Here is a 19478-nt window from a genome sequence, read left to right on the forward strand (position 1 = left end):
CAAACCACAGTGAATTAAAATGGTTTGCCAAGGATTGCATATTAATTATTTATTTTTGCTATTTTATTTATAGGTACTTCATTGCAGAAAACAGACTAGGGCGTGGTGTCAGATTGAAAGAGGAGTTAGTAACCTCTGTTATTCATATATATTGTTTTCAAGCTATGTCAATCCAAAACAATGTGTGTAGGCCTTGCCCTCGGGGTAGTAGAGGGCACAATCAAGTCGGGAAATGCTTGCCTTATCATTGAATGTTCTATCTAGTAAGGACTCTCACCCCTTTCCTAAAGGCACTTCAAGTAGCTGTTATTCTGATCACTCGTGGGATATTATTCCGGGTTCCTGGTGCAGCCCCTGAAAAGCATTGGTTAAGAATTTCTTGTTTCTCAAATTTTGGAGTCTATAGCACTATCTTTGTTCCTAGAGTTTACATGTTCTCTTAAAATTCATATTTTCAGTGCTTGATAAGGCAAAGAGTTAAAATGGTAGGCCTTTAATATCATATGTTGAGTTTTACGAATTGCCCATTTGAAGCCATTTCAGAGATCTCACAGTAGGTTTGATTGCAACGTTTACAACAGCCTTAAGGAATGCAATTTTTGATTTGAGAATGCGTGTGGGCAGAGCAATTTTGTAGGACAGAACTAAAGATTGTACTAGGGTCTTAAGATCTTGCTGCGGGGCCAAGTACTTTAAGTTAAGTGTGCAGTTGCCATTGAGCCTTCTTGGCTATGTGCCTTACGTGATTCTGCAGAGGGAGTTTGCTATCCAGAAAAATCCAAGCAATTTTGATTGGTGTACACTAACTGGTCCAGCTCCTAGAGAGTTGAAGGCCAGAGCAGATTATTTGTAAGGGTGGATTTCTTGTTATGAACGAATAGTACAAATTTGCTTTTGTCAGGGTTGAATTCTAAGAAGTGGCTTGAGGGCCATGCTGACTTTTCACTAGACAAGTTTTTAGTAAATCTGAATCGTGTTTTAACCTTACTCTTAAATATAGCTGTATGTCTTCAACATACTAGTGATCAAAACCCATTAGTGGGGAACGCAGCTTTCACATTCCACACCCTGGTGCGGAATGAAGGCTTGGATGGGCACCTGTGAATACTTAAAGTTTCAAAATAACACGCAATATCATGGATATGTGAAACGGATGGAAATATTAAAAAGAATATGTTAAGGTTGAAATATGGCGGAATCTGTATCAAAATAAATGGACGAGTTTAAGGGGGATCTAGTATCCCTTAAATAAAATGCTGTGCACCAGGGTGTGGAATGTAAAAGCTGCGTTCCCCACTAATGGATTTTGATTGCACGATGGCAAGGCGGAACCCAGGTTGCACGCAAAAGGTCAAGGATGTTCGCATATATGGATTATGGATTATCTTGAAAAGTCAGGTGTGCACACCACCACATTCATTTTCAACATACTAGTGAACATTCAGGCTAGTCTCGTAATTCACCCTTCAAAGGTTCCACATAAAGGGTGAAATATATGGGCACCCGATAGAACTTTGTGGAACTCTGTAAGGAAGGGAGATGTAAATGTAAATGTGTAGTACTTGTATAGCGCACAAATCACCCATGAGGTATCTCGGCGCTTGTACGCATACCGCTGTGGAACCCTTCCTGGCTTTTCCCTGTGAAGTGCCCACTCCTGAGCACCCCCAAGGTGAAGCCAGGCATCCTAGCGTTGTTGGGGCCGTTGTGGAGATTAAGCAAGCTATTGCCCAGAGTTACAGAGTGGGACCCATGATTAGAATAGGCACGAGGCGAGAATTATCAGGTCCAAGGAAATTGAGCCCGAGACCCGCCGAGGCGGGAATTGAACCCTGGTCCTGGGCTAGACCTCTGCATCAGGGTCTGCCATTCTAACCATTGAGCCACACTTCTCCACTTAATGAATTAGTCTTAATCTTAACAGTATTAAGATCAGTACCAGTTCTGTAAGATAATTGGAAGGATACAGTGGTCCTCCATATCAAAAGATGCTGTAATGTCCAAAATGACTAGGACTGATGCATCTCTTTGCCCATTATTTTCAAGGCATCATCATGCACCATTAGTGCAGCTGTTCCAGTGCAGCAATGGAACAGCTACACTAATGGTGCATGATGATGATCTGAAAATAATGGACAAAGAGATGCATCATTCCAAGTCACTTTGGAATTTATTGCACCATTTGATATGGAGGATTACTGTATACTCCTGAATCGCCTATAAATCTGGTCCTGATCTTATTACTGTTAAGACTGAGAATATTCACCATATCCCTTTCTCTACAGATTTCGGCATGGTTCCATACCGGCGCCCATACTTTTCACTCTTTTTGTACAACCTTTGACGGGTGAATGAAGAGACTAGCCTGAATGTTCACTAGTTTGTGGAAGACACACAGCTATATCTAAAATAAGCTTGACACACAGTTTAAATTTTCCAAAAACTGGTCTTGTGAAAACTCCAACATGGCTCTCAAACCACTAATTAAAATCTGATCTTCTGCAGATCCAGAAAGTGTTCTGAAGAGGATCCCTGGAGGTGCCACATTCATGCTTGGAACCAGATAAGGGGGTGGGGGGGGGGGGGGGGGAAAGACTAACCAATGGGGTAAAATGTCCCGGGGCGGCTACCCACTTTGTCAGTAGTTCCTGTTTGCCTTACTGCAACAGGCCTCAAGTGTCAAGGCATTTTCAAGGTGGTGAAAGTCTTTGGCCACACTAAACTTGGACTCTGAGGTCAGGGGTGTATGGGGGAGTGTAGGAGGCTGGCTTAGTATAGGGTCCACACTTATTTAAGTGAAGTACCCTGTACTAATCCTGACAACCCTTATGGGGATTTTAGTGGTCTTAGACAACCATAGAAAGCTCTCTTAAGTGGTTGCTGTGGAGAGAAGCCTTCGTGCTTGGTCCAGAAGGAGTGTTAAGCAGCTTGTTTTGCCAGTACTAGTCATATAGTGTAAGTGTCATCAACACCTCCTTCGAGAAATCAACCTTCCCGGAGAGCTGGAAGCACGCCGAGATCAACGCCTTACTCAAGAAACCCAAGGCGGACCCCAAGGACCTCAAGAACTTCTGGCCCATCTCCCTGCTCCCGTTCCTGGCAAAGGTCATCGAGAACACCGTCAATGAACAACTGACCCGCTACCTCGGGGAGAACAACATCCTGAACCCTTCCTACAGCACCGAGACTGCCCTCATCGCCGCCACCAATGAAATCAAGTCCATGCTGGACAACGGAGAAACGGCGGCCCTCATCCTCCTGGATCTGTCAGCTGCCTTCAACATGGTAGGCCACCACACACTGCGAACACGCCTCCAGAACGCTGGGATCCAAGACAAGGCCCTGGACTGGACCACCTCCTTCCTCTCCGGCAGAACACAGAGCGTACGCCTTCCCCCCTTCCACTCCAAAGCCACCGAGATCATCTGCGGCATACCCCAGGTCTCATCCCTCAGCCCAACTCTGTTTAACATCTACATGGCACCGCTCGCCCACGTCGCCACAACATCAACATTATCTCCTACACCGATGACACCCAGCTGATCCTCTCCCTCACCAAGGACCCTCACACCGCCAAAACCAACCTTCACAAAGGAATGAAGGCCGTCACTGAATGGATGAGGAACAGCCGACTGAAGCTGAATTCGGACAAGACAGAGTTCCTCATCCTCGGATCCACCCCTTTGGCCTGGGACGACTCCTGGTGGCCGACTGCACTGGGAACCGCCCCAACACCCACCGACCACGCACGCAGCCTAGGGGTCATCCTCGACTCCACCCTCTCCATGACTAAACAGGTCAACGCCGTCTCCTCCTCCTGCTTCAACACCCTCCGCAATCTCCGCAGGATCTACAAGTGGATCCCCACTGAAACAAGAAGAATGGTCACCCAGGCCCTCGTCAGCAGCAGGTTGAACTACGGAAACGCCCTCTACGCAGGAGCCTCGGCCAAACTCCGGAGACGGCTCCAACGCATCCAGAACGCCTCTGCACGCCTGATCCTCGACATCCCTCGCCGTAGCCACATCACACCCCACCTGAGAGACCTGCACTGGCTCCGGGTCAACAAGAGGATATCCTTCAAGCTCCTCACCCACGCACACAAGGCACTCCACAACACCAGACCAAATGTACCTCAACAGACAACTCAGCTTCTACACCCCCACCCGCCAGCTCCGCTCCGCCGACCTCGCCCTCACCACAGTCCCCCGCTTCCGAAGAGCAACCTCCGGCAGCAGATTGTTCTCCCACCTCGCCGCCAAGACCTGGAAACCCCTCCCCATCCACCTACGGCAGACCCAAGACCTGCTGACCTTTAGAAAACTCCTCAAGACCTGGCTTTTTGAGCAGGAGCAGCATTCCCCACCCCAGCGCCTTGAGACCCTCAGGGGTGAGTAGTGCGCTTTACAAATGATATGATTGATTGATTGATTGTTCTGTGTTGGAGTGGGGGTGGCTCGTGTTGGAGATGGAGAGTCGAAGGGAGGTCTTGTGTGCGATGGTGAGTCCTCCTCCTGGGCAGTGGAGGTGGTCCCTTCTCTGGAACTTGTATCCGTCGTGAATGGCGGTGGCGATGTCGGGGCCGAAGGTGGCGTTCGTCCAGGTTTCGGTGAGGATGGCGACGTCGGGGGAGAAGGTGTCGAGCAGGTTCCAGATCTCTATGGCGTGTCTGTGTAGGAAGCGTACGTTGAGGAGGATGCATGTCAGGGCTCTGGTGGTACGGGCGTCTGGCGAGGTCTTGGCGGTCTTGGGGGCACAGTCGATGCTAAAGGATCGTCAGCAGTGTCAAACAATAGAACAGGAGTAGTAGGCATAAAATACAGTGAATGTAGGCGAACTGTCCTTGGGTGTTGTTTGGTGTGGCTCTTTGGCAGCCGTTGATTCTTCCGGGGTTGAGTGCGTGGAGTGCGGCAGAGATGTATCGGCGGGGTTCTGGAAATCCAGGGTTCCTGGCACTGGCCGCTGACGGGCACAGATGGGCTTGCCAGGTGGGAGAGAGGTGCAGCTGGGAGGCGGGATTGGCAAGTGCGAGGGGCAGCGGGGGCAGCAGCGGCGGGTGGGGGAGCAGTGAAAAATTGGGCGGGAACAGAAAACGAAGGGACTAGGGCACAACAGCAGAAAAACAAGCACGAGGCACAACACTTAAGCGCACACGTAAGGCAAAGGCAAACAAAAGAAGGAGCGAGCAATGGGAGGCAAACCTAGGCTTAAACCCTACCAGCCTGGGCAGAGGCATAGCACAGCAGACCGGAGCTACGTCGGGGAGAGCGTGGGTCCCAGGCCGAGGTCAAAGGTCCAGCTTACTTTAGGACTGCATATTATGACACACTTTTTCTTGTTTTCTGGACGTCACTTTAACGTTATTTGGCATAAATAATCCCAGGGTTTTATAGATTGTTCTTGTGACAGTTAGGCTGTTCCATTCTTGGTTATTTTGACAATAAGATTTTGATTAAATTATAGGATATATTCCCCTGATGAAGTGTCAGTCCCGAAATACATTTGGATTCTTAAGAATTGCTTAAAGATGAACAATTATAGTGTGATGCATCAACACTATTAATTTGATGAATCAATCATAATAAATGATGGTTATAACTGATACAGCAAACTATGTTGTGATTACTAATACACAGGAAAATTAAGAGAATACATACAAGATTTAATTTTTTTATTGGAATAAAAGTGTGAACATTATTCGCCTTCAGAAAAACGCAACAGCGCCAGATTATTATAGACCAGCATTATATTCGTTTAAATCGAGCACAAAAAGTTTCTGTACTACTGATATTCTGAACTCACACATTTGGAAGAGCTTTCATAAACGATAATGAAGAAAAAAGAGTTTTGTCAAAATAAAATACACACAATTAAAGCGGTGAAGCCGCAATTTATTACGTTTTTCTAATTCCACTTTGTACAAATCAACCAGGAAATGGGTATCTTTTGGCTTTGTTTTTACCACTTTGTACAGTTTTTGTACTATGTGAGCTCGAACCAAATGCCAAATTGACGCCTTTATATGAGAATATATATTCAACACCGTCTCACACCCCCTTCTGCTCTCTCGCCTCAGGGAAGCAGGGATTGGAGGATCGGCACATGAGTGGCTATGCTCGTTTCGCGCAGACAGGCGATTTAAAGTCCACTGTACCCCCTTTAAATCAGAAGTAGGTTCTTTAAGGCAAGGGGTCCCGCAGGGCTCTATATTGAGCCCCACACTATTCAATCTGTATATGGAACCCCTTGCTAAAATAGTGGAAGCCTATGGGGTGGAGATAATGTCCTATGCGGATGATACGCAATTGGTGGTGACACTATCCCAGCCCCCAGAAGGGGCTGCAGCAAATTTCTCGGCCTTTCTAGGAGAACTGGCAGGCTGGATGAAAAATAACTGTCTGCGCCTCAATGCGAGTAAAACGGAGCTCCTAGTGATGGGGAAAGCACCCTCCATCTGGTCCTCTGCATGGTGGCCACTTGAACTTGGGCCCACCCCTAACCCCTCGGAGCAGGTGAAAAACCTGGGGGTTACATTGGATGTCAACTTGTCCTTCGAACACCACACTAGAGTGGTGGCCGGCAAATGCTATGGCATCTTAAAAAGCCTGCGCAAAACCCTGGATGGGTAGATGGAAGGAGGGAGAGAAGCAAGCAGAAGTCACATAAAGCTTGGCGCGTTATGGGCTCGAGGTTTCAACAGGACCTTGAGCTGAACCAGAGCCAGGCTTCAGGTTCGAGTCTGGCTCGAGTTTTCAGTGACTCTCCCATCTCTAGCCCAAGCCGGTCTACATCTGCCACAGTGTACTTCTGTGAGTATTGATTTACACTTGAAGGCAACGCCCCACAGGGTTAAAGAAAGGATGAGTAAGTAGCTTTCCATGATGGGAATTGGACTCCCCCCATATTTATTAGGGGTACGGGCAAAGGGGTTTCTCCGGAAATACACTTAAAACCATTCAGGGGAAAAACTGCTAGTACACATTTGGTTTTCATTTGATAATACCCATTTGATTTACATTTATTAATACACATTTCATTTTCATTTGTCTGTGCAGATTTCCCCACCTAGTGGAAATTGCAAAACCGTACACTTTATGCATTTGAATTTTCTAGGAAGTCTGGGTTGGTCCCAGAAAGCTTTAAATGATCATGAAATCGTTTATAAATCACCAAACAGTTGAAAGTCTACCACCAAACAGAGAGTTAGTCGTACATGAATACCTTTACTGCCTTTTATCTTGGGCATTGGGACCCAGGCCCAAAGTGTGGAAACCATTGATCATGTGACGTATGTACTGTATTTTATGTCATTTTCTCCACATGAACCTGGTGCGTGTGCATTCATTTACTTAGCACTGACCATGTTTCTTAACGTTTCATGCATTGTTGTCCCTGTCTCCTGCCTTGTACCGTGCTGATTGGCTGCCTGTGTTCTGTGTCACAGGTGCAGGATAAGTTCCGCTTGGACCTGTCGGATGAGGAGGCGGTGCATTACATGCAGAGTCTCATCGACGAGAGCGTGAATGCTCTCTTTGCTGCTGTGGTGGAACAGATTCACAAGTTTGCACAGGTAAGCTGAGGGAGAGGATCAGGCAGAAACACCAAATGTGCCTTTTACAACACTCCCTCCCGAAGGAAAATCTAACGAGACTGAGTTAGTAGAAAGTAAAGGGAGACATGAGCCTTCTTTTATCTTTGAATTATACTTCCATACATAAGATCCCAAAGAAGGTTAGGTCATCATATATTACATGGATGCATAATGTGCAATATCTCTTCCACTTCCATGATCAATGACTGTTTATATTTTGGCTGTGCTTCCTGTGAGCAGTAGGGTGTGCATCTGCTTATAATCCCAACTCAAAGTACATGGGTTAGCCACCCCACACGTTGGTTCAATGCTTTCTTTTTCATCGACTTCTGCTGTTACCTCTTTCTCCAGTGATCCACGCTGGCTGCCCTGCCTTATCTATCCGCTGATGTGTTAACAGCCCCATCCCCAGCCCCATGCAATTTTTGGCTTTCCCAACGACTTTTTTTCTTTTTTTAAGTTTGCGTTTATTAAGAACAGCAAAAAAACGGCATTTCAATAATTAACATAAGTCATAATAGCAAACAATAGAACAGGAGTAGTAAGCATAAAATACAGTCAATGTAGGAACATTTGGTACAAATAGATAAAAATACAAGAAAATATAGATTCTATGTACCTGGAGAAAGGAAAACCATATGCAACTTTACTGTATAACATAGAAAAACTAATAACAGCACAAAACTATAGACATTAGGAAAAAGTAAACATCATATTTACAACTTTATAACATTGTATAGTTCTTCTATTAACCCTTTGGGTGCTGGTGATGGAACCACTCCGTCACCAGCCTCAGACGGGCTGTGCTAATGACGGAGTGGTTCCGTCACGGCCCGGCCGCCACACCTGCGTGGCAGCGATTTTGCGCCTGCGTGAGCGTTCCATTGAGCGGACGGGGCCGTGACGGAACCCCTCCGTCACAAGCACAGCTCGCCAGAGGCTCGTGACGGAGTGGTTCCGTCACGAGCATGGCGGCTCCGCGCGGCCGGCCCCCTAGCACTGCGGCGGAATTACCGCCGCAGCCAAGGGGTGAATATAAAAGCAGTTGGGTGAAATTCAAGGTAGCTTCCATACTTCATCTGACACAGTAATCATTTTATTAGCAGTTGAGGCGAAATGGGATAACTACGTGGTTAGTGGAAGGCATAAAAGATCTCTTTTTATAGCTAAAGATATAGAAGAGATATAGATGGTGTCTAGTCTATGGTGAAAGCAAGCAGCATTCCACCAGGACCTCAAAGTGACATTCTGAGCGTGTGTAGGAAAGCGTCCCCTTTTTGCATGGTCACCCCCCCCACTTTTTGCCTGACACATGGTGCACTTTGAATTGGTGTGCCCTGGGTCCCTGCCAAGCAGGTTCCCAGGGCCTATGTTCTTTTGCAAAGCTGTACCTTTGTGCCCACAATCGGCACATCTCTGCCCACAGGTAAGCCCCTTGTAAAAGCTACCATGGATACCAAGGGCACTGTGACCAGGGAAGGACTCTAAGGGCTGCAGCACCTGTTGTGTCACCCTTAAGGGCCCTGCACCTTATCACCCACACACTGCCATTGCAGGTTGCGTGTTTTGGTGCAGAGTAAAGTGAAGAGTCAACATGGCACACATCCCTGTTTGCCATGCATGCAAACCACTGCCTGTGGCCTCTAGCAGGGTGCACTAGACCACAGGTGATCGTACGGTTGCCTGAGCACTGTATCCCTACAGTGTCTACGTCCATTCTTAGACATTGTAAATGCGGTAAAGACATCAAGAGTACATGGTCTTGGAGGTGGTCAATACAAACTCCATAGCTCCATAATTGCTTTACTGAACACTGGGAAGTTTGGTAGCAAACGTCTTGGCACATTAATCTCAAAATAATGCCAGTGTGGGATTTAATGTAAAATGTACACAAAGGGCATTTTAGAGATGCCCCCTGGAAAACGTCCAACCGTGGTGTGGTTCCTGGATGGCTGCCTGCCATTTGCCACCACCAGACAGGTTGGTTTCTGTAGCCCTGTGTAGAGAGCCTCCGCTCTCTGGGTCCATCCTAGACAGAGGTGTCATGCCTCCTCCCCCAGGATGGGCAGGGTTCAGGAAGGGGAAGCTACAAAGGTCTGCCGCCTTTGTAAGCTGTCCCTGCCTTTTGCTGCCCCCGGCAACTGGCTGCCACTGCTTCTGGCCCCCACTTTGGGTGGTAGAAGGGGCTGGAAAACCGAGTTAGGAGGAGAAGTGGGCCCACCTTTGCCAACCCCACCCCTCAGGTGGGGGAGGCGAGGTGAAGCACAAATCTCAGTCCCCTCTATTTTGAAGATGAGGGGACCTAGTCCCTCAAGGGTGGCATAATAGGGTGTCTACTCACTCCAAGAAAGGGACCCATTGGTCCCGACATGCACACCCCTGTAAAAGCCCCTAAATTTAGTGTTTAGGGGCGACCCTGAGCCTTGCCTCCTCAGATTCGAGGAAGAAAGAAGAAGGATGGAAGAGCCCTACTGATCCAGGAAGAAGAGTACACCAATTTCTTTGGCTCCAGCCCTACCAGCCTGTCCCAACTCCGACCTGCCCACAGCAGAAACCCCGGCGTGTAGGGCAGCCCCCTAAAGCCCAGAGGACCTGCCCTGCACTCACCTTTCAGACTCTGTCTCCCGAGAGCACCTAATTTGCTCAAACCAAGACTCACCCACAGAATCTGGATTAAGGCAGCTCTGCCATTTTACACCACTCTGCACCTGACGCCCACGGCCTGAGTTGGAGTGGCCTAACACCACAAGGAGATCTCCCCAGCGATCCTGACCTGGGATCAGGTGATCCCCGACCTCCCTCAAGCTTCAAGTCAACGCCTGTAGCCTCAACCTCATGGGTACCCCCAACTGCGACCGGAGCTGGTATGAAGACCTGACACCAAAAGACAGCCCTGCACAAGAAGCCCCACAGCCTTGGGTGGGCCAATCAATGGTGTCCAGGCATCCCACAAGAAACAAACTTACCTCTTCAGCTGGTGGTTGTCTACAGGAAGCCTCCCTGCCTGAACCTAGAGAATCTTTTCAGAACCGAAGATCTCCATTGGAATCCTCAAGGTCCCCGACATCACCTTGGCACTCTGCACCCGGCCGCCCCTTTGCCGCAGGGTCTGCAGCTCCTGTGCTGAACGTTGGCCCCTACATTGCTGATCTTGACCTCAAGAGCTTTGGGTCACATACCTGAGTGGCCTGCTTGTAAGCAGCCCTTGACCGAAGGCCCCCTTAATCCCATTGGATAACGTTGGGCCCCGGCACTCTGCACCCTCTTCCCCAGTGCCACTGGTGGTACAAATTGACTGCCTAACTGTACGTTGGGGAACCTAAGTTCTAACCCCCAAAACTATTGTTACAGGTGGTTTCCTTACCTGCAAACCGATAACATTCTTTTTTGCATAGTAACTAATGTTGTGATGTTTTGTTCCTAAAAGTGTTCTGTGTGGAGCTGAACTTTTGTATGAAAGAAAAGCCACTATATCACAAACCTAAAAAAGTCTTACTTACCTTGTATTGTAGGATCCCCGGTGTGGCATATAGGCATACCACCCCGAGTAGTCAATGGAATCCAAAAGTAAAGCAAAAGTAATTTCTGTGTAATTTAAACTGTTTTTAAAGCAAATACAAACCATTCCCAATTGCATTTCCTTGTAAAGTTTTACAATTGAAAGTACATTTTACCTAACTGTACCAACACTTGCTTGGTTCTAGAAATAAAACATTTGTATACATTTTTAATACTTACCTAATTGGTTTGGATTCAGTCTCTGAGAGTGTGCCAACAGCCTTGAGTGAGTGAATGCAATAAATGCGTAACATACCCTCTGGATAGGCCTAAGTGCTCACCCACAATATCATAAAGAGAGCTTTTAGTACTTGTCTAAATCTGATAGAGACATCCATCCGCAGATTCCTTAACTTAGAATTTCCCCCAGGCACCAGTCTGGATCTAGAGCTTCTTCATCAGTACCTATGTGTGCCGAGGGTTGGCGTCGTATGGCTCCGTAGTGATGTCATCCATGGATATGATATCAGGGGAGCCATACAAGTACCCTCAGGGTGCGTACGTCAGTTTCCTTATTTTCCACGCTGTAACGCAGATCCAGGAGAAGTGGTTCCTCAGGCCTCTTTTTTTTTTTGACCTACTAGACGCCTTGTGCAACTGGGACAGTGTGCCGATGCCTTCAGGCTTTAAAATGTGCAAGACCTGTATGCGACATATGCCGGTGACGGATCCGCACGCCATTTGTATGTGGTGCTTGGGAGAGCACAATGACTCCGAGGAGTGCAACGCCTGTCGGATGCTGAAGCCCAAGACGTTACAGGAACGTCGGATGAAGTTGCTGTCAGCCCGGTTGTCCCGTTTGGCATCCAAGCGGCCCACTCTTCCTCCCGTACTCAGGATCCTGCTCGGGGCAGGTCGAGAAGCCGTTCCCTTGGACGTCGCTCGTCGAGAAGCCATTCCCGGGAATGTCGCTCGCCGAAATCAGGTAAATCCTACTAGAAGGGAGCAAAGTCACGGAGGCCCACGGCCTTGGGAAGTTGTGACGCTGGTGCCAGTTCCACCCGGTCCCTACCCGAGGCAGTTGCACAGGAGTCGACACAGAGGTTTCCACCTTATCCTGGAGAGGGAGAGACTAGGACCCAAATGGAGGAGTATTTTCCGGCTTTGCAAGCCTTTTCTGGTTCAGCACTCGCCCTGAACGCCTTCGGCCCCCAAAGAGGTGGAAAGGACTCTGGTAGGAAATTCGCTGGCAGGTTTGCCCTCTGAACTGATTGAGGACCCTGACTTCGTCAATGGAGTCCCTACAATGTCGGGGAACAGCTTGGTGCAGCTTCCTGCTATGACTTTGATGGTGTCTGCTGATGATGACCTGTTAATGCCTTGACGTTCTGCGAAGCAAACATCAGTCTTGGTGGTGGACGTCGATGCGACGCCAACTTGGCACCGTCCGGCGCCAGAGACATCCATAGTGGTGGCCATCGATACAACGCCGTCTCGACGTCGGTTGGCACCGTAGATGTGTTTTCTTGCCACTGAGACTTCTGCTCCATCTCCTCAACAAATTGAGGATGGCACTCCTTTGGTTGGTATTTCCCCAAGTTGCAGGGCGAGCCTGCAGATCTGTTGATTCTGAGTGTTTAAGTGCTCTTGGCCAGCCACTGGCAGGAGGTTCTTTGGTTTTTGGTGGGGACATTAGTCTTCAACCATCCCCTGCCTTTGATTTACTTTCTCCTTTTAGACTAGCAACAGAGGCTAGTGCGGCTTTTGCTAGTGTAATTCAATGGGCTGCTGACATTTTAAATCTGCAGCTCCCTATGGTGACTCTGTCCTCTGATCCCTTAATGGATCTGCTCCATCAAGGAGGGACTGGGGTCGAGCCATTTCTTCCTTTTGGAGAGTCGCTGTTGCGCGTGCTATTGCACATCGTCATCGACCTTCTCCAGATGACTCTGTGTGTCTTTCTCAGCTCTATATGGCCGGAGGCCTTGTGCAGGCAGCTTGGGCTTCGTTGGATTTGGAAGTTCCTGCCTTGCTTCCGCCAAGCGGAGAATCCCGGTGATTGGAGACGTGTGGTCAAAATTTGTACGACCCAAAGGTCTTTGAACACGTCCTGTGTATTTGGAAGGGCTTCTTTTGCTTTATTGGATTCTATCGACCGATTACTTCCTTCTCTTCCAGAAGAAGTTAGACCTGAACTTTTTCAGCTGGTGCAGGATAGTTGTGAACTGGCTAAGTTCACTATCAGGTCGACAATTTACACTACGGATTCCGTGGGTTAGGCTATGGCTAGAAAAGTAGTTCTATGGAGGCATGCTTGGCTGCATGATTCTAGATTCCCCGAGAATGTTCAGGAGCAGCTAAGAGACTTACCTTTTGATGGCCTCCAGTTATTTGATAGCCATGCTGATTCTGCAGTCCAGTGCCTCATGGCTAGCAACTTGTGATTGGGCCTCTTTGGGTCTTGTTTAATTTGTTCTATGATGTCCACAGCTGTGGTCTCTGTGTTATGGCTTTCTTTGATTTGGTAGTGTTGAAGTATACGCACTACTTCTGACTTGTAGTATTATTTTTTTTATTTTTTTTAAAGGCTTTATTTCGATAAAACATATCTTAAAAGCATATACATAAAATCAGCGCTTAGGGTGACTGCTCATTTCATCAATATTGGCGTCCCAGTAGCAACTTTTTTTAAAATTATTTCTTTTAAAAATACACATTTATACAACGAATCAATCACATTACATAAGAGTGAAAACTATTTACTCAAACAGATAAAATCTTGGATTAAACAATTTCTCTCAGCCTTTTACATCTGATGGACCAAGCCCATCTCAAAAACTTAGCCAGTCCGCATACATACAACAATCGGGTGTCCGATTGTAGGATGCGCAGCGCTACAGAGTGATCTCTTGTACCTAATTCTCTGCATAATGGCTTTAGCCAGTGATTCCTAGGTGCTTTGTATGCCGGACATGCAAATAAAATATGTGCCATTGACTCTACCCTTGAGTCACAATTGGGGCAAGAAAGACATGTTTGGAAGGGAACTTTCCAACGTGTGGTCAATTCCCGTATTGCAATGTACCTATCCTAAATTTAAAATACAACACTCTATCAAAAGACTTTTGAATGATATCAAGATAGGGCTCACTACCTGGTGCGTCCTTGATCCTCAAAAAATCATTAGTTATTCTTCCTAATTTGGGATCAGAGAAACGCTTATTAGATACCCAGCTCCAATAAAGTTTCTTTAACATTCCTTTTGGTGGAGCTGATTTGTTCTCCCATGCCTCACGAAGGCCCAGATCACATAAAAGGGATTTAACATCTTTGAGCCACTTGATTTTTTGCCATCCCAACATAGACATCACTTCTGACAGACCTTCAGCGTACTTTGCTAGCTCCGGGACTCGCCATAACCGAGCCCAAAGGAAAAGCGGTCGGAGTTTAGCCAGGTCATTTATCGAATTACAACCCAAATCCAGTAGCAGAGGAATCATAGGAGTGCTCTGTGGGAGTACCATTAAATTCTTTTAAAATCTGTTTTCAGATTTAGACAATTGCTCCATGTTGCTTGAACCCCAATGTTCAGCTCCATATAAGGTCAAACTTACACCTCTAGCCTTATAGATATCAATTGCTGGGCCTATCGGTCTAGTTGAGGAAGAGCGCTGTTCCTTAAGAACGGCCCCCACTACCCTTTTGTGACCTAGAAGCATTTTCTGGATATGAGGGTTCCAGTTCATCGAGTCCGAAATGCGTATTCCAAGGTAATCGAACACTATAACCCTTTCTAATGATACAGAGTTCAGAACTGGGTGTCTACCAAGTTTTTCTGGCGGATTCAGCACTAAATACTTAGTTTTATCAGTATTTATGACAAGCCCTCTCAAGGTACAGAAAGACTGGAAGCTATCAAGGAGATTCTGGAGACAAACCGGGGACTTAGAGATAAGAAGGGTGTCATCGGCGAATAGGAGAGTTGGAATACGCTCGCCCGCCAGGGATGGTGCATCGGATGGACATTTGTGGGAGTCGGAGCGAAGGAGGTCACCGGGGATACCATCAGGGCCTGCTGCTTTCTGTGGCACGATACACTTAATAGCGTTTTCGACTTCCATATCTGTAAAAGGGAAACTATTTGTATCGCCCGGGATTTGCAAGAGGCTATAGGGAAAGGACTCGTTTAGACCACCCTGTGGGCAAGAATACAATTTAGAGAAATGATCAAACCATATTTGCCCTGTTATATTGCAAGTTATCATGTCGTGTCCGGGTCTATTCTTGGTTCTTATTATATTCCAGAAACGGCCAGCGTCTCTCCCAAGGCTAGCCTCTTTGAGTGATTGCCAGTAGTGATCTTCCCACTCCTTTTTTGCATCTACCACAGCTCGCTTGTATTCTTTCCTAGCCAACTGGATGGGCCCTTGGGACTTGCTCATTACTGCCTTTATTAATGCTGATTTTTTTTTTTTACGACATTTAGATGTTTAACACCTCCATTACCTCCAACTCTGTACCATCCACATGGAAGTGTGCAATGGTAAGGGCCCTGCTAAAAAAACGAACTTGGATTCTAACAACCTATCCAATTTTCGCCCCATCTCGCTGCTTCCGTGGATGAGTAAGCTGTTGGAGAGACATATCAACAAAGTATTAGGGGAATATTTGGAGTCCAATAAATTGCTTCAGGTCTCCCAAACAGGGTTCCGCCCACAGCATGGCACTGAGACCGCTCTTTTAGCGGTCACAGAGGCAGCCAGAGCCATAATGGACCAAGGTGGTAAAACAGCTATTATACTCCTGGACCTCAGTGCCGCGTTCGACACTGTGAACCACGCCACACTATTACATCGTTTGAGTGGCTTGGGAGTGTCGGGCGCGGCCCTGTTGTGGCTGACCTCTTTTTTAGAGGATCGCTTTTTTCAGGTATTTGAAGGCGAGGTGGCATCATCAAAATATCCGCTCAGCTGTGGGGTTCCTCAGGGCTCCTCCCTGAGCCCCACGCTGTTCAATGTCTATATGCAGCCTCTGGAGAAGATCGTTCTCCCCTTTGGTGTGCGGATTGTCACCTACGCAGACGACACTCAAGTCTCTTTGGACCACGAGGGGGGTTCGTCGAACACTTTAGGTCCATGTCTAGAGGCTGTAGCTGGGTGGATGCAACGCTCCCACCTCAAGCTCAATGGGTAGAAGACCGAGATTATGGTGCTTGGCAATTCTTCTCCCACCTCCTTTTTGGATGACTGGCCTCTGTGTCTCGGTACTCCCCCTCTTCCTAAAGAGCAGATAAAGAGTCTGGGAGTCTGGTTGGAGAGAGCGCTGGACTTCTCGTCCCAAGCCACTATCACTGCCTCTGTATGCGTGGGGCTAATGAAAATGCTCCGGAAAGTGCTCCCTCTACTCCCATTCCAGGCGAGGAGGGTCATGGTCCAGGCCCTGATACTCTCCCGCCTGGACTACGGAAATGTTTTATATCTAGGGGCCCCGGCAACAGTGACAAAAAAACTTCAAGTCACTCAAAACTGTGCCGCACGCCTATTGTTTAATATCCCTCGCTGGCAGTCGGCGAGAACTGCCCTAAAGGAGCTTCACTGGCTTCCAGTGGCTTCCAGAACATTATTCAAGGCCATGTGCATTCTGCACAAATCCTTTCATCAAACTGGCCCGGCAGTACTGTACCCTTTAATACCGCCTTACGTGCCGCTCAGAACCCTACGTTCAGCCTCACTGCATCTGGCAACTAAAGCAAAAATCAAGAGAGCTCGTTGGGGTGGCCGTTCTTTGACTCACTCAGCGGCGAAGGCATGGAACTCCTTGCCTTTATCCCTCAGACAAAATAATAACCTGACGTCATTTAGGAGAGAATTGAAAACCCATTTGTTTTCAAAAGCGCACTAATCCTACCCTGCAGTCGCATACAGAAATCAGTCTCAAGCGCTGCGAGGCCTTCGGGTGGTTATGCGCTATATAAATGGAATTTTCAATTCAATTCAATTCAATACCATCCCTCATTGTCCTTGGGTCTATAGGCCTTTCTCTGTACCGCACCTTTGGTTTGAACGAGAAATAAGCTACCCAAGCTTCAATGGTCTCTTGGAAAATATCTGAGATCTTAGATAAGCCACATTGGTCAGTAAGGATTGTATGCAGCTTACTCTGTGCAGCCAGAAGGATAGCCCCTATGCTCTTGACTTTCCCCTCATCCAGGGCAACTTTGCACCATTTCAAGCGCCTACCACAATTAGAGGGGTGCACTTCTAGAGTCGATATTGGTGCAAGTTGTAATGCAGGACCGTGCGCACACGACCACAAGGGGTGCAGGCTCAGGGAGAGGAGATTGTGATCACTATCCGTGGTTGGAAGTACTTCCATGTCCTGCATGAAACTCCATAGTTTGAAATCAAGGAGAATATAATCAATCCTTGTGGAATGATTTACTCTATTGTACGTGTGCGCCCCAGTCGGATCTGAGTGGGTTCTGCCGTTTGCTGCTCTTAAGCCAAATTCCATAACAAGAGTGCTCATCTGTGTAGCCCGTTGTGACCACCTCTTTATCGGGCTAATTGCAAGTATGGGTATACCCCTCCTAGTGTCGTCCTCAATGCTATCTAGAATATCTTCTGCCGCAAGGGGCTCAAATGAGCAATTAAAGTCCCCTGCGACTAGAACATATGCACTCGGATGACATCGCCTGAGTTCATCTTCCAACAGTGCAACTATGGGGGATGGAGTGCCACCTTTTGTGCCACAGGCATATATATCAAATATCTCCATGGTTCTCCCTCTCCGAGCACCACTAGCTGAGATCCTTAGGATGTCTGGCGAGTCACATTGAATTTTTTTTAAGCTGCATCCCAGCAAAATGCTTGCCCAGACTAACAGCCCGCCTGAAGGGCGGCCTTTCTCTGCGCTGGGGGATACAGCTGGTGAGAAGAAGGTGGTATAACCCACTTTGTGGGACACCAGGCTCCATGTCTCTTGAAAGATGCAGATTGTATAAGACTCTACCAGGGCATTCCAGTCTGGCAAGTCTAATTTTCTGGAAATGCCCGCTATGTTCCAGGACAATATCCTCATAGGAGGATCAACCACAGCGATACTCACAGGTAAATATGGAGACACTAAAAGAGGGCTGCCCCCTTCCCCACTGGGATCTGCTGCCTGGGATGACAAACTAGCTACCCGTGAGCTTGCAGTAGTCCCTGTCCCATGGGGTTGAGCTGGCAGGATCAAGTTCTTTTCCTGGTCTTCAACACCAGGACCTTGGCTGCCTCTAAACACGGTCCCGGTGATAGTCCCCTGCAATTTTCCCTATCTCTTAGTGTTCCCGGAGCCACTGTACAAATTAGGGGGATCGGGTACTGAACTGGAATTACAGATGTCATTGTTATTACTATGGACACTATCAGTGACTCCAAGAATCCATTGTTTATTAGGAGACACCCTACTGCCAGATGGCGAAGGCCCAGCCACGTCATTATGTGGCAAAACAAGGGGATCTTATCTTATCTTAAGGTGTTCTTATATAGCGCACTGACACCATGGGTTTCCTGGCGCTGGTTGAATGCTGTGAGGTGTAAAGGCGGGGGTCTAGGCAGTCTGCGTGAAGAGGTAGGTTTTCAGACGTTTTCTGAATACCAGAAGGGTGTTGGCAGATTTAAGTGGGAGGGACAACTGATTCCAAAGAGTGGGGGCCCGGTGGGCGAATCTGCGGCCGCCGAACTTTTAAGTTTAATAGGAGGGACAACTAAGAGTTGGCGGTAAGACGACCGGAGGTTGCGTACCGGGCAGTAAGGGATGACCAATGATTTGAGGAAAGCGGGGGAGGTCCCAGACACAGCCTTAAAAGTCAGGCAGCCGATCTTAAATGCAGTCCTCTGTTCCACCGGCAACCAGTGGATTCTGCGAAGCAGCGGTCTCACAGACTGCCACTTCGGGGTTTTATAGGCCAGTCTCGCCGCCTGGTTCTGTACAATCTGAAGCCTGTAGAGGAGGGATTTAGGTAGGCCATGGTACAGAGAGTTTGAATAATCCAGGCGGGAGAGCACCAAGGCAATCAGGACTTGTATCAGAGCCTCCGGTGTAAGGAGGTGAGAGACTTTCCTGATTTTTCTGACCTGGAGCATGCATGATGACACAACCGCCCCCACCTGATGTTCAAGAGAGAGCTCCGTGTCAATTATGACCCCGAGACTCTTTACTGACTTTGCCGGGACAGGCGGGGAGCCAAGCTCAGTCGGCCAGAATTGTGGGCCCCAGTGAGTGAGACTGTTGCCTGGAAGAATTAACTCGGTCTTCCCCGGGTTCAGCTTAAGCTGGTGGGAGTTCATCCAATGCTGGATGTGTACCAACACCGCTTGGCAGTCGATAGCTGCATTAGGGGTGT

General features: G+C 47.8%; 1 protein-coding gene across 2 annotated transcripts in view; it reads left to right on the forward strand.

Moving 5' to 3' along the window:
- The window catches only part of PIK3C3 (phosphatidylinositol 3-kinase catalytic subunit type 3), an 875540-nt gene that overhangs the window by 767878 nt on the left and 88184 nt on the right, over nt 1–19478 (forward strand). For both annotated transcript variants that reach the window (XM_078674734.1, XM_078674732.1), the window contains one exon: nt 7445–7570. In XM_078674734.1, coding sequence (XP_078530860.1) covers nt 7445–7570 — 126 coding nt within the window. The remainder of the gene's footprint in view (nt 1–7444; nt 7571–19478) is intronic.

This window comes from Lissotriton helveticus, chromosome 2_1, assembly GCF_964261635.1.
Source record: "Lissotriton helveticus chromosome 2_1, aLisHel1.1, whole genome shotgun sequence".
In the NCBI taxonomy this organism is placed as follows: Eukaryota; Metazoa; Chordata; class Amphibia; order Caudata; family Salamandridae; genus Lissotriton; species Lissotriton helveticus.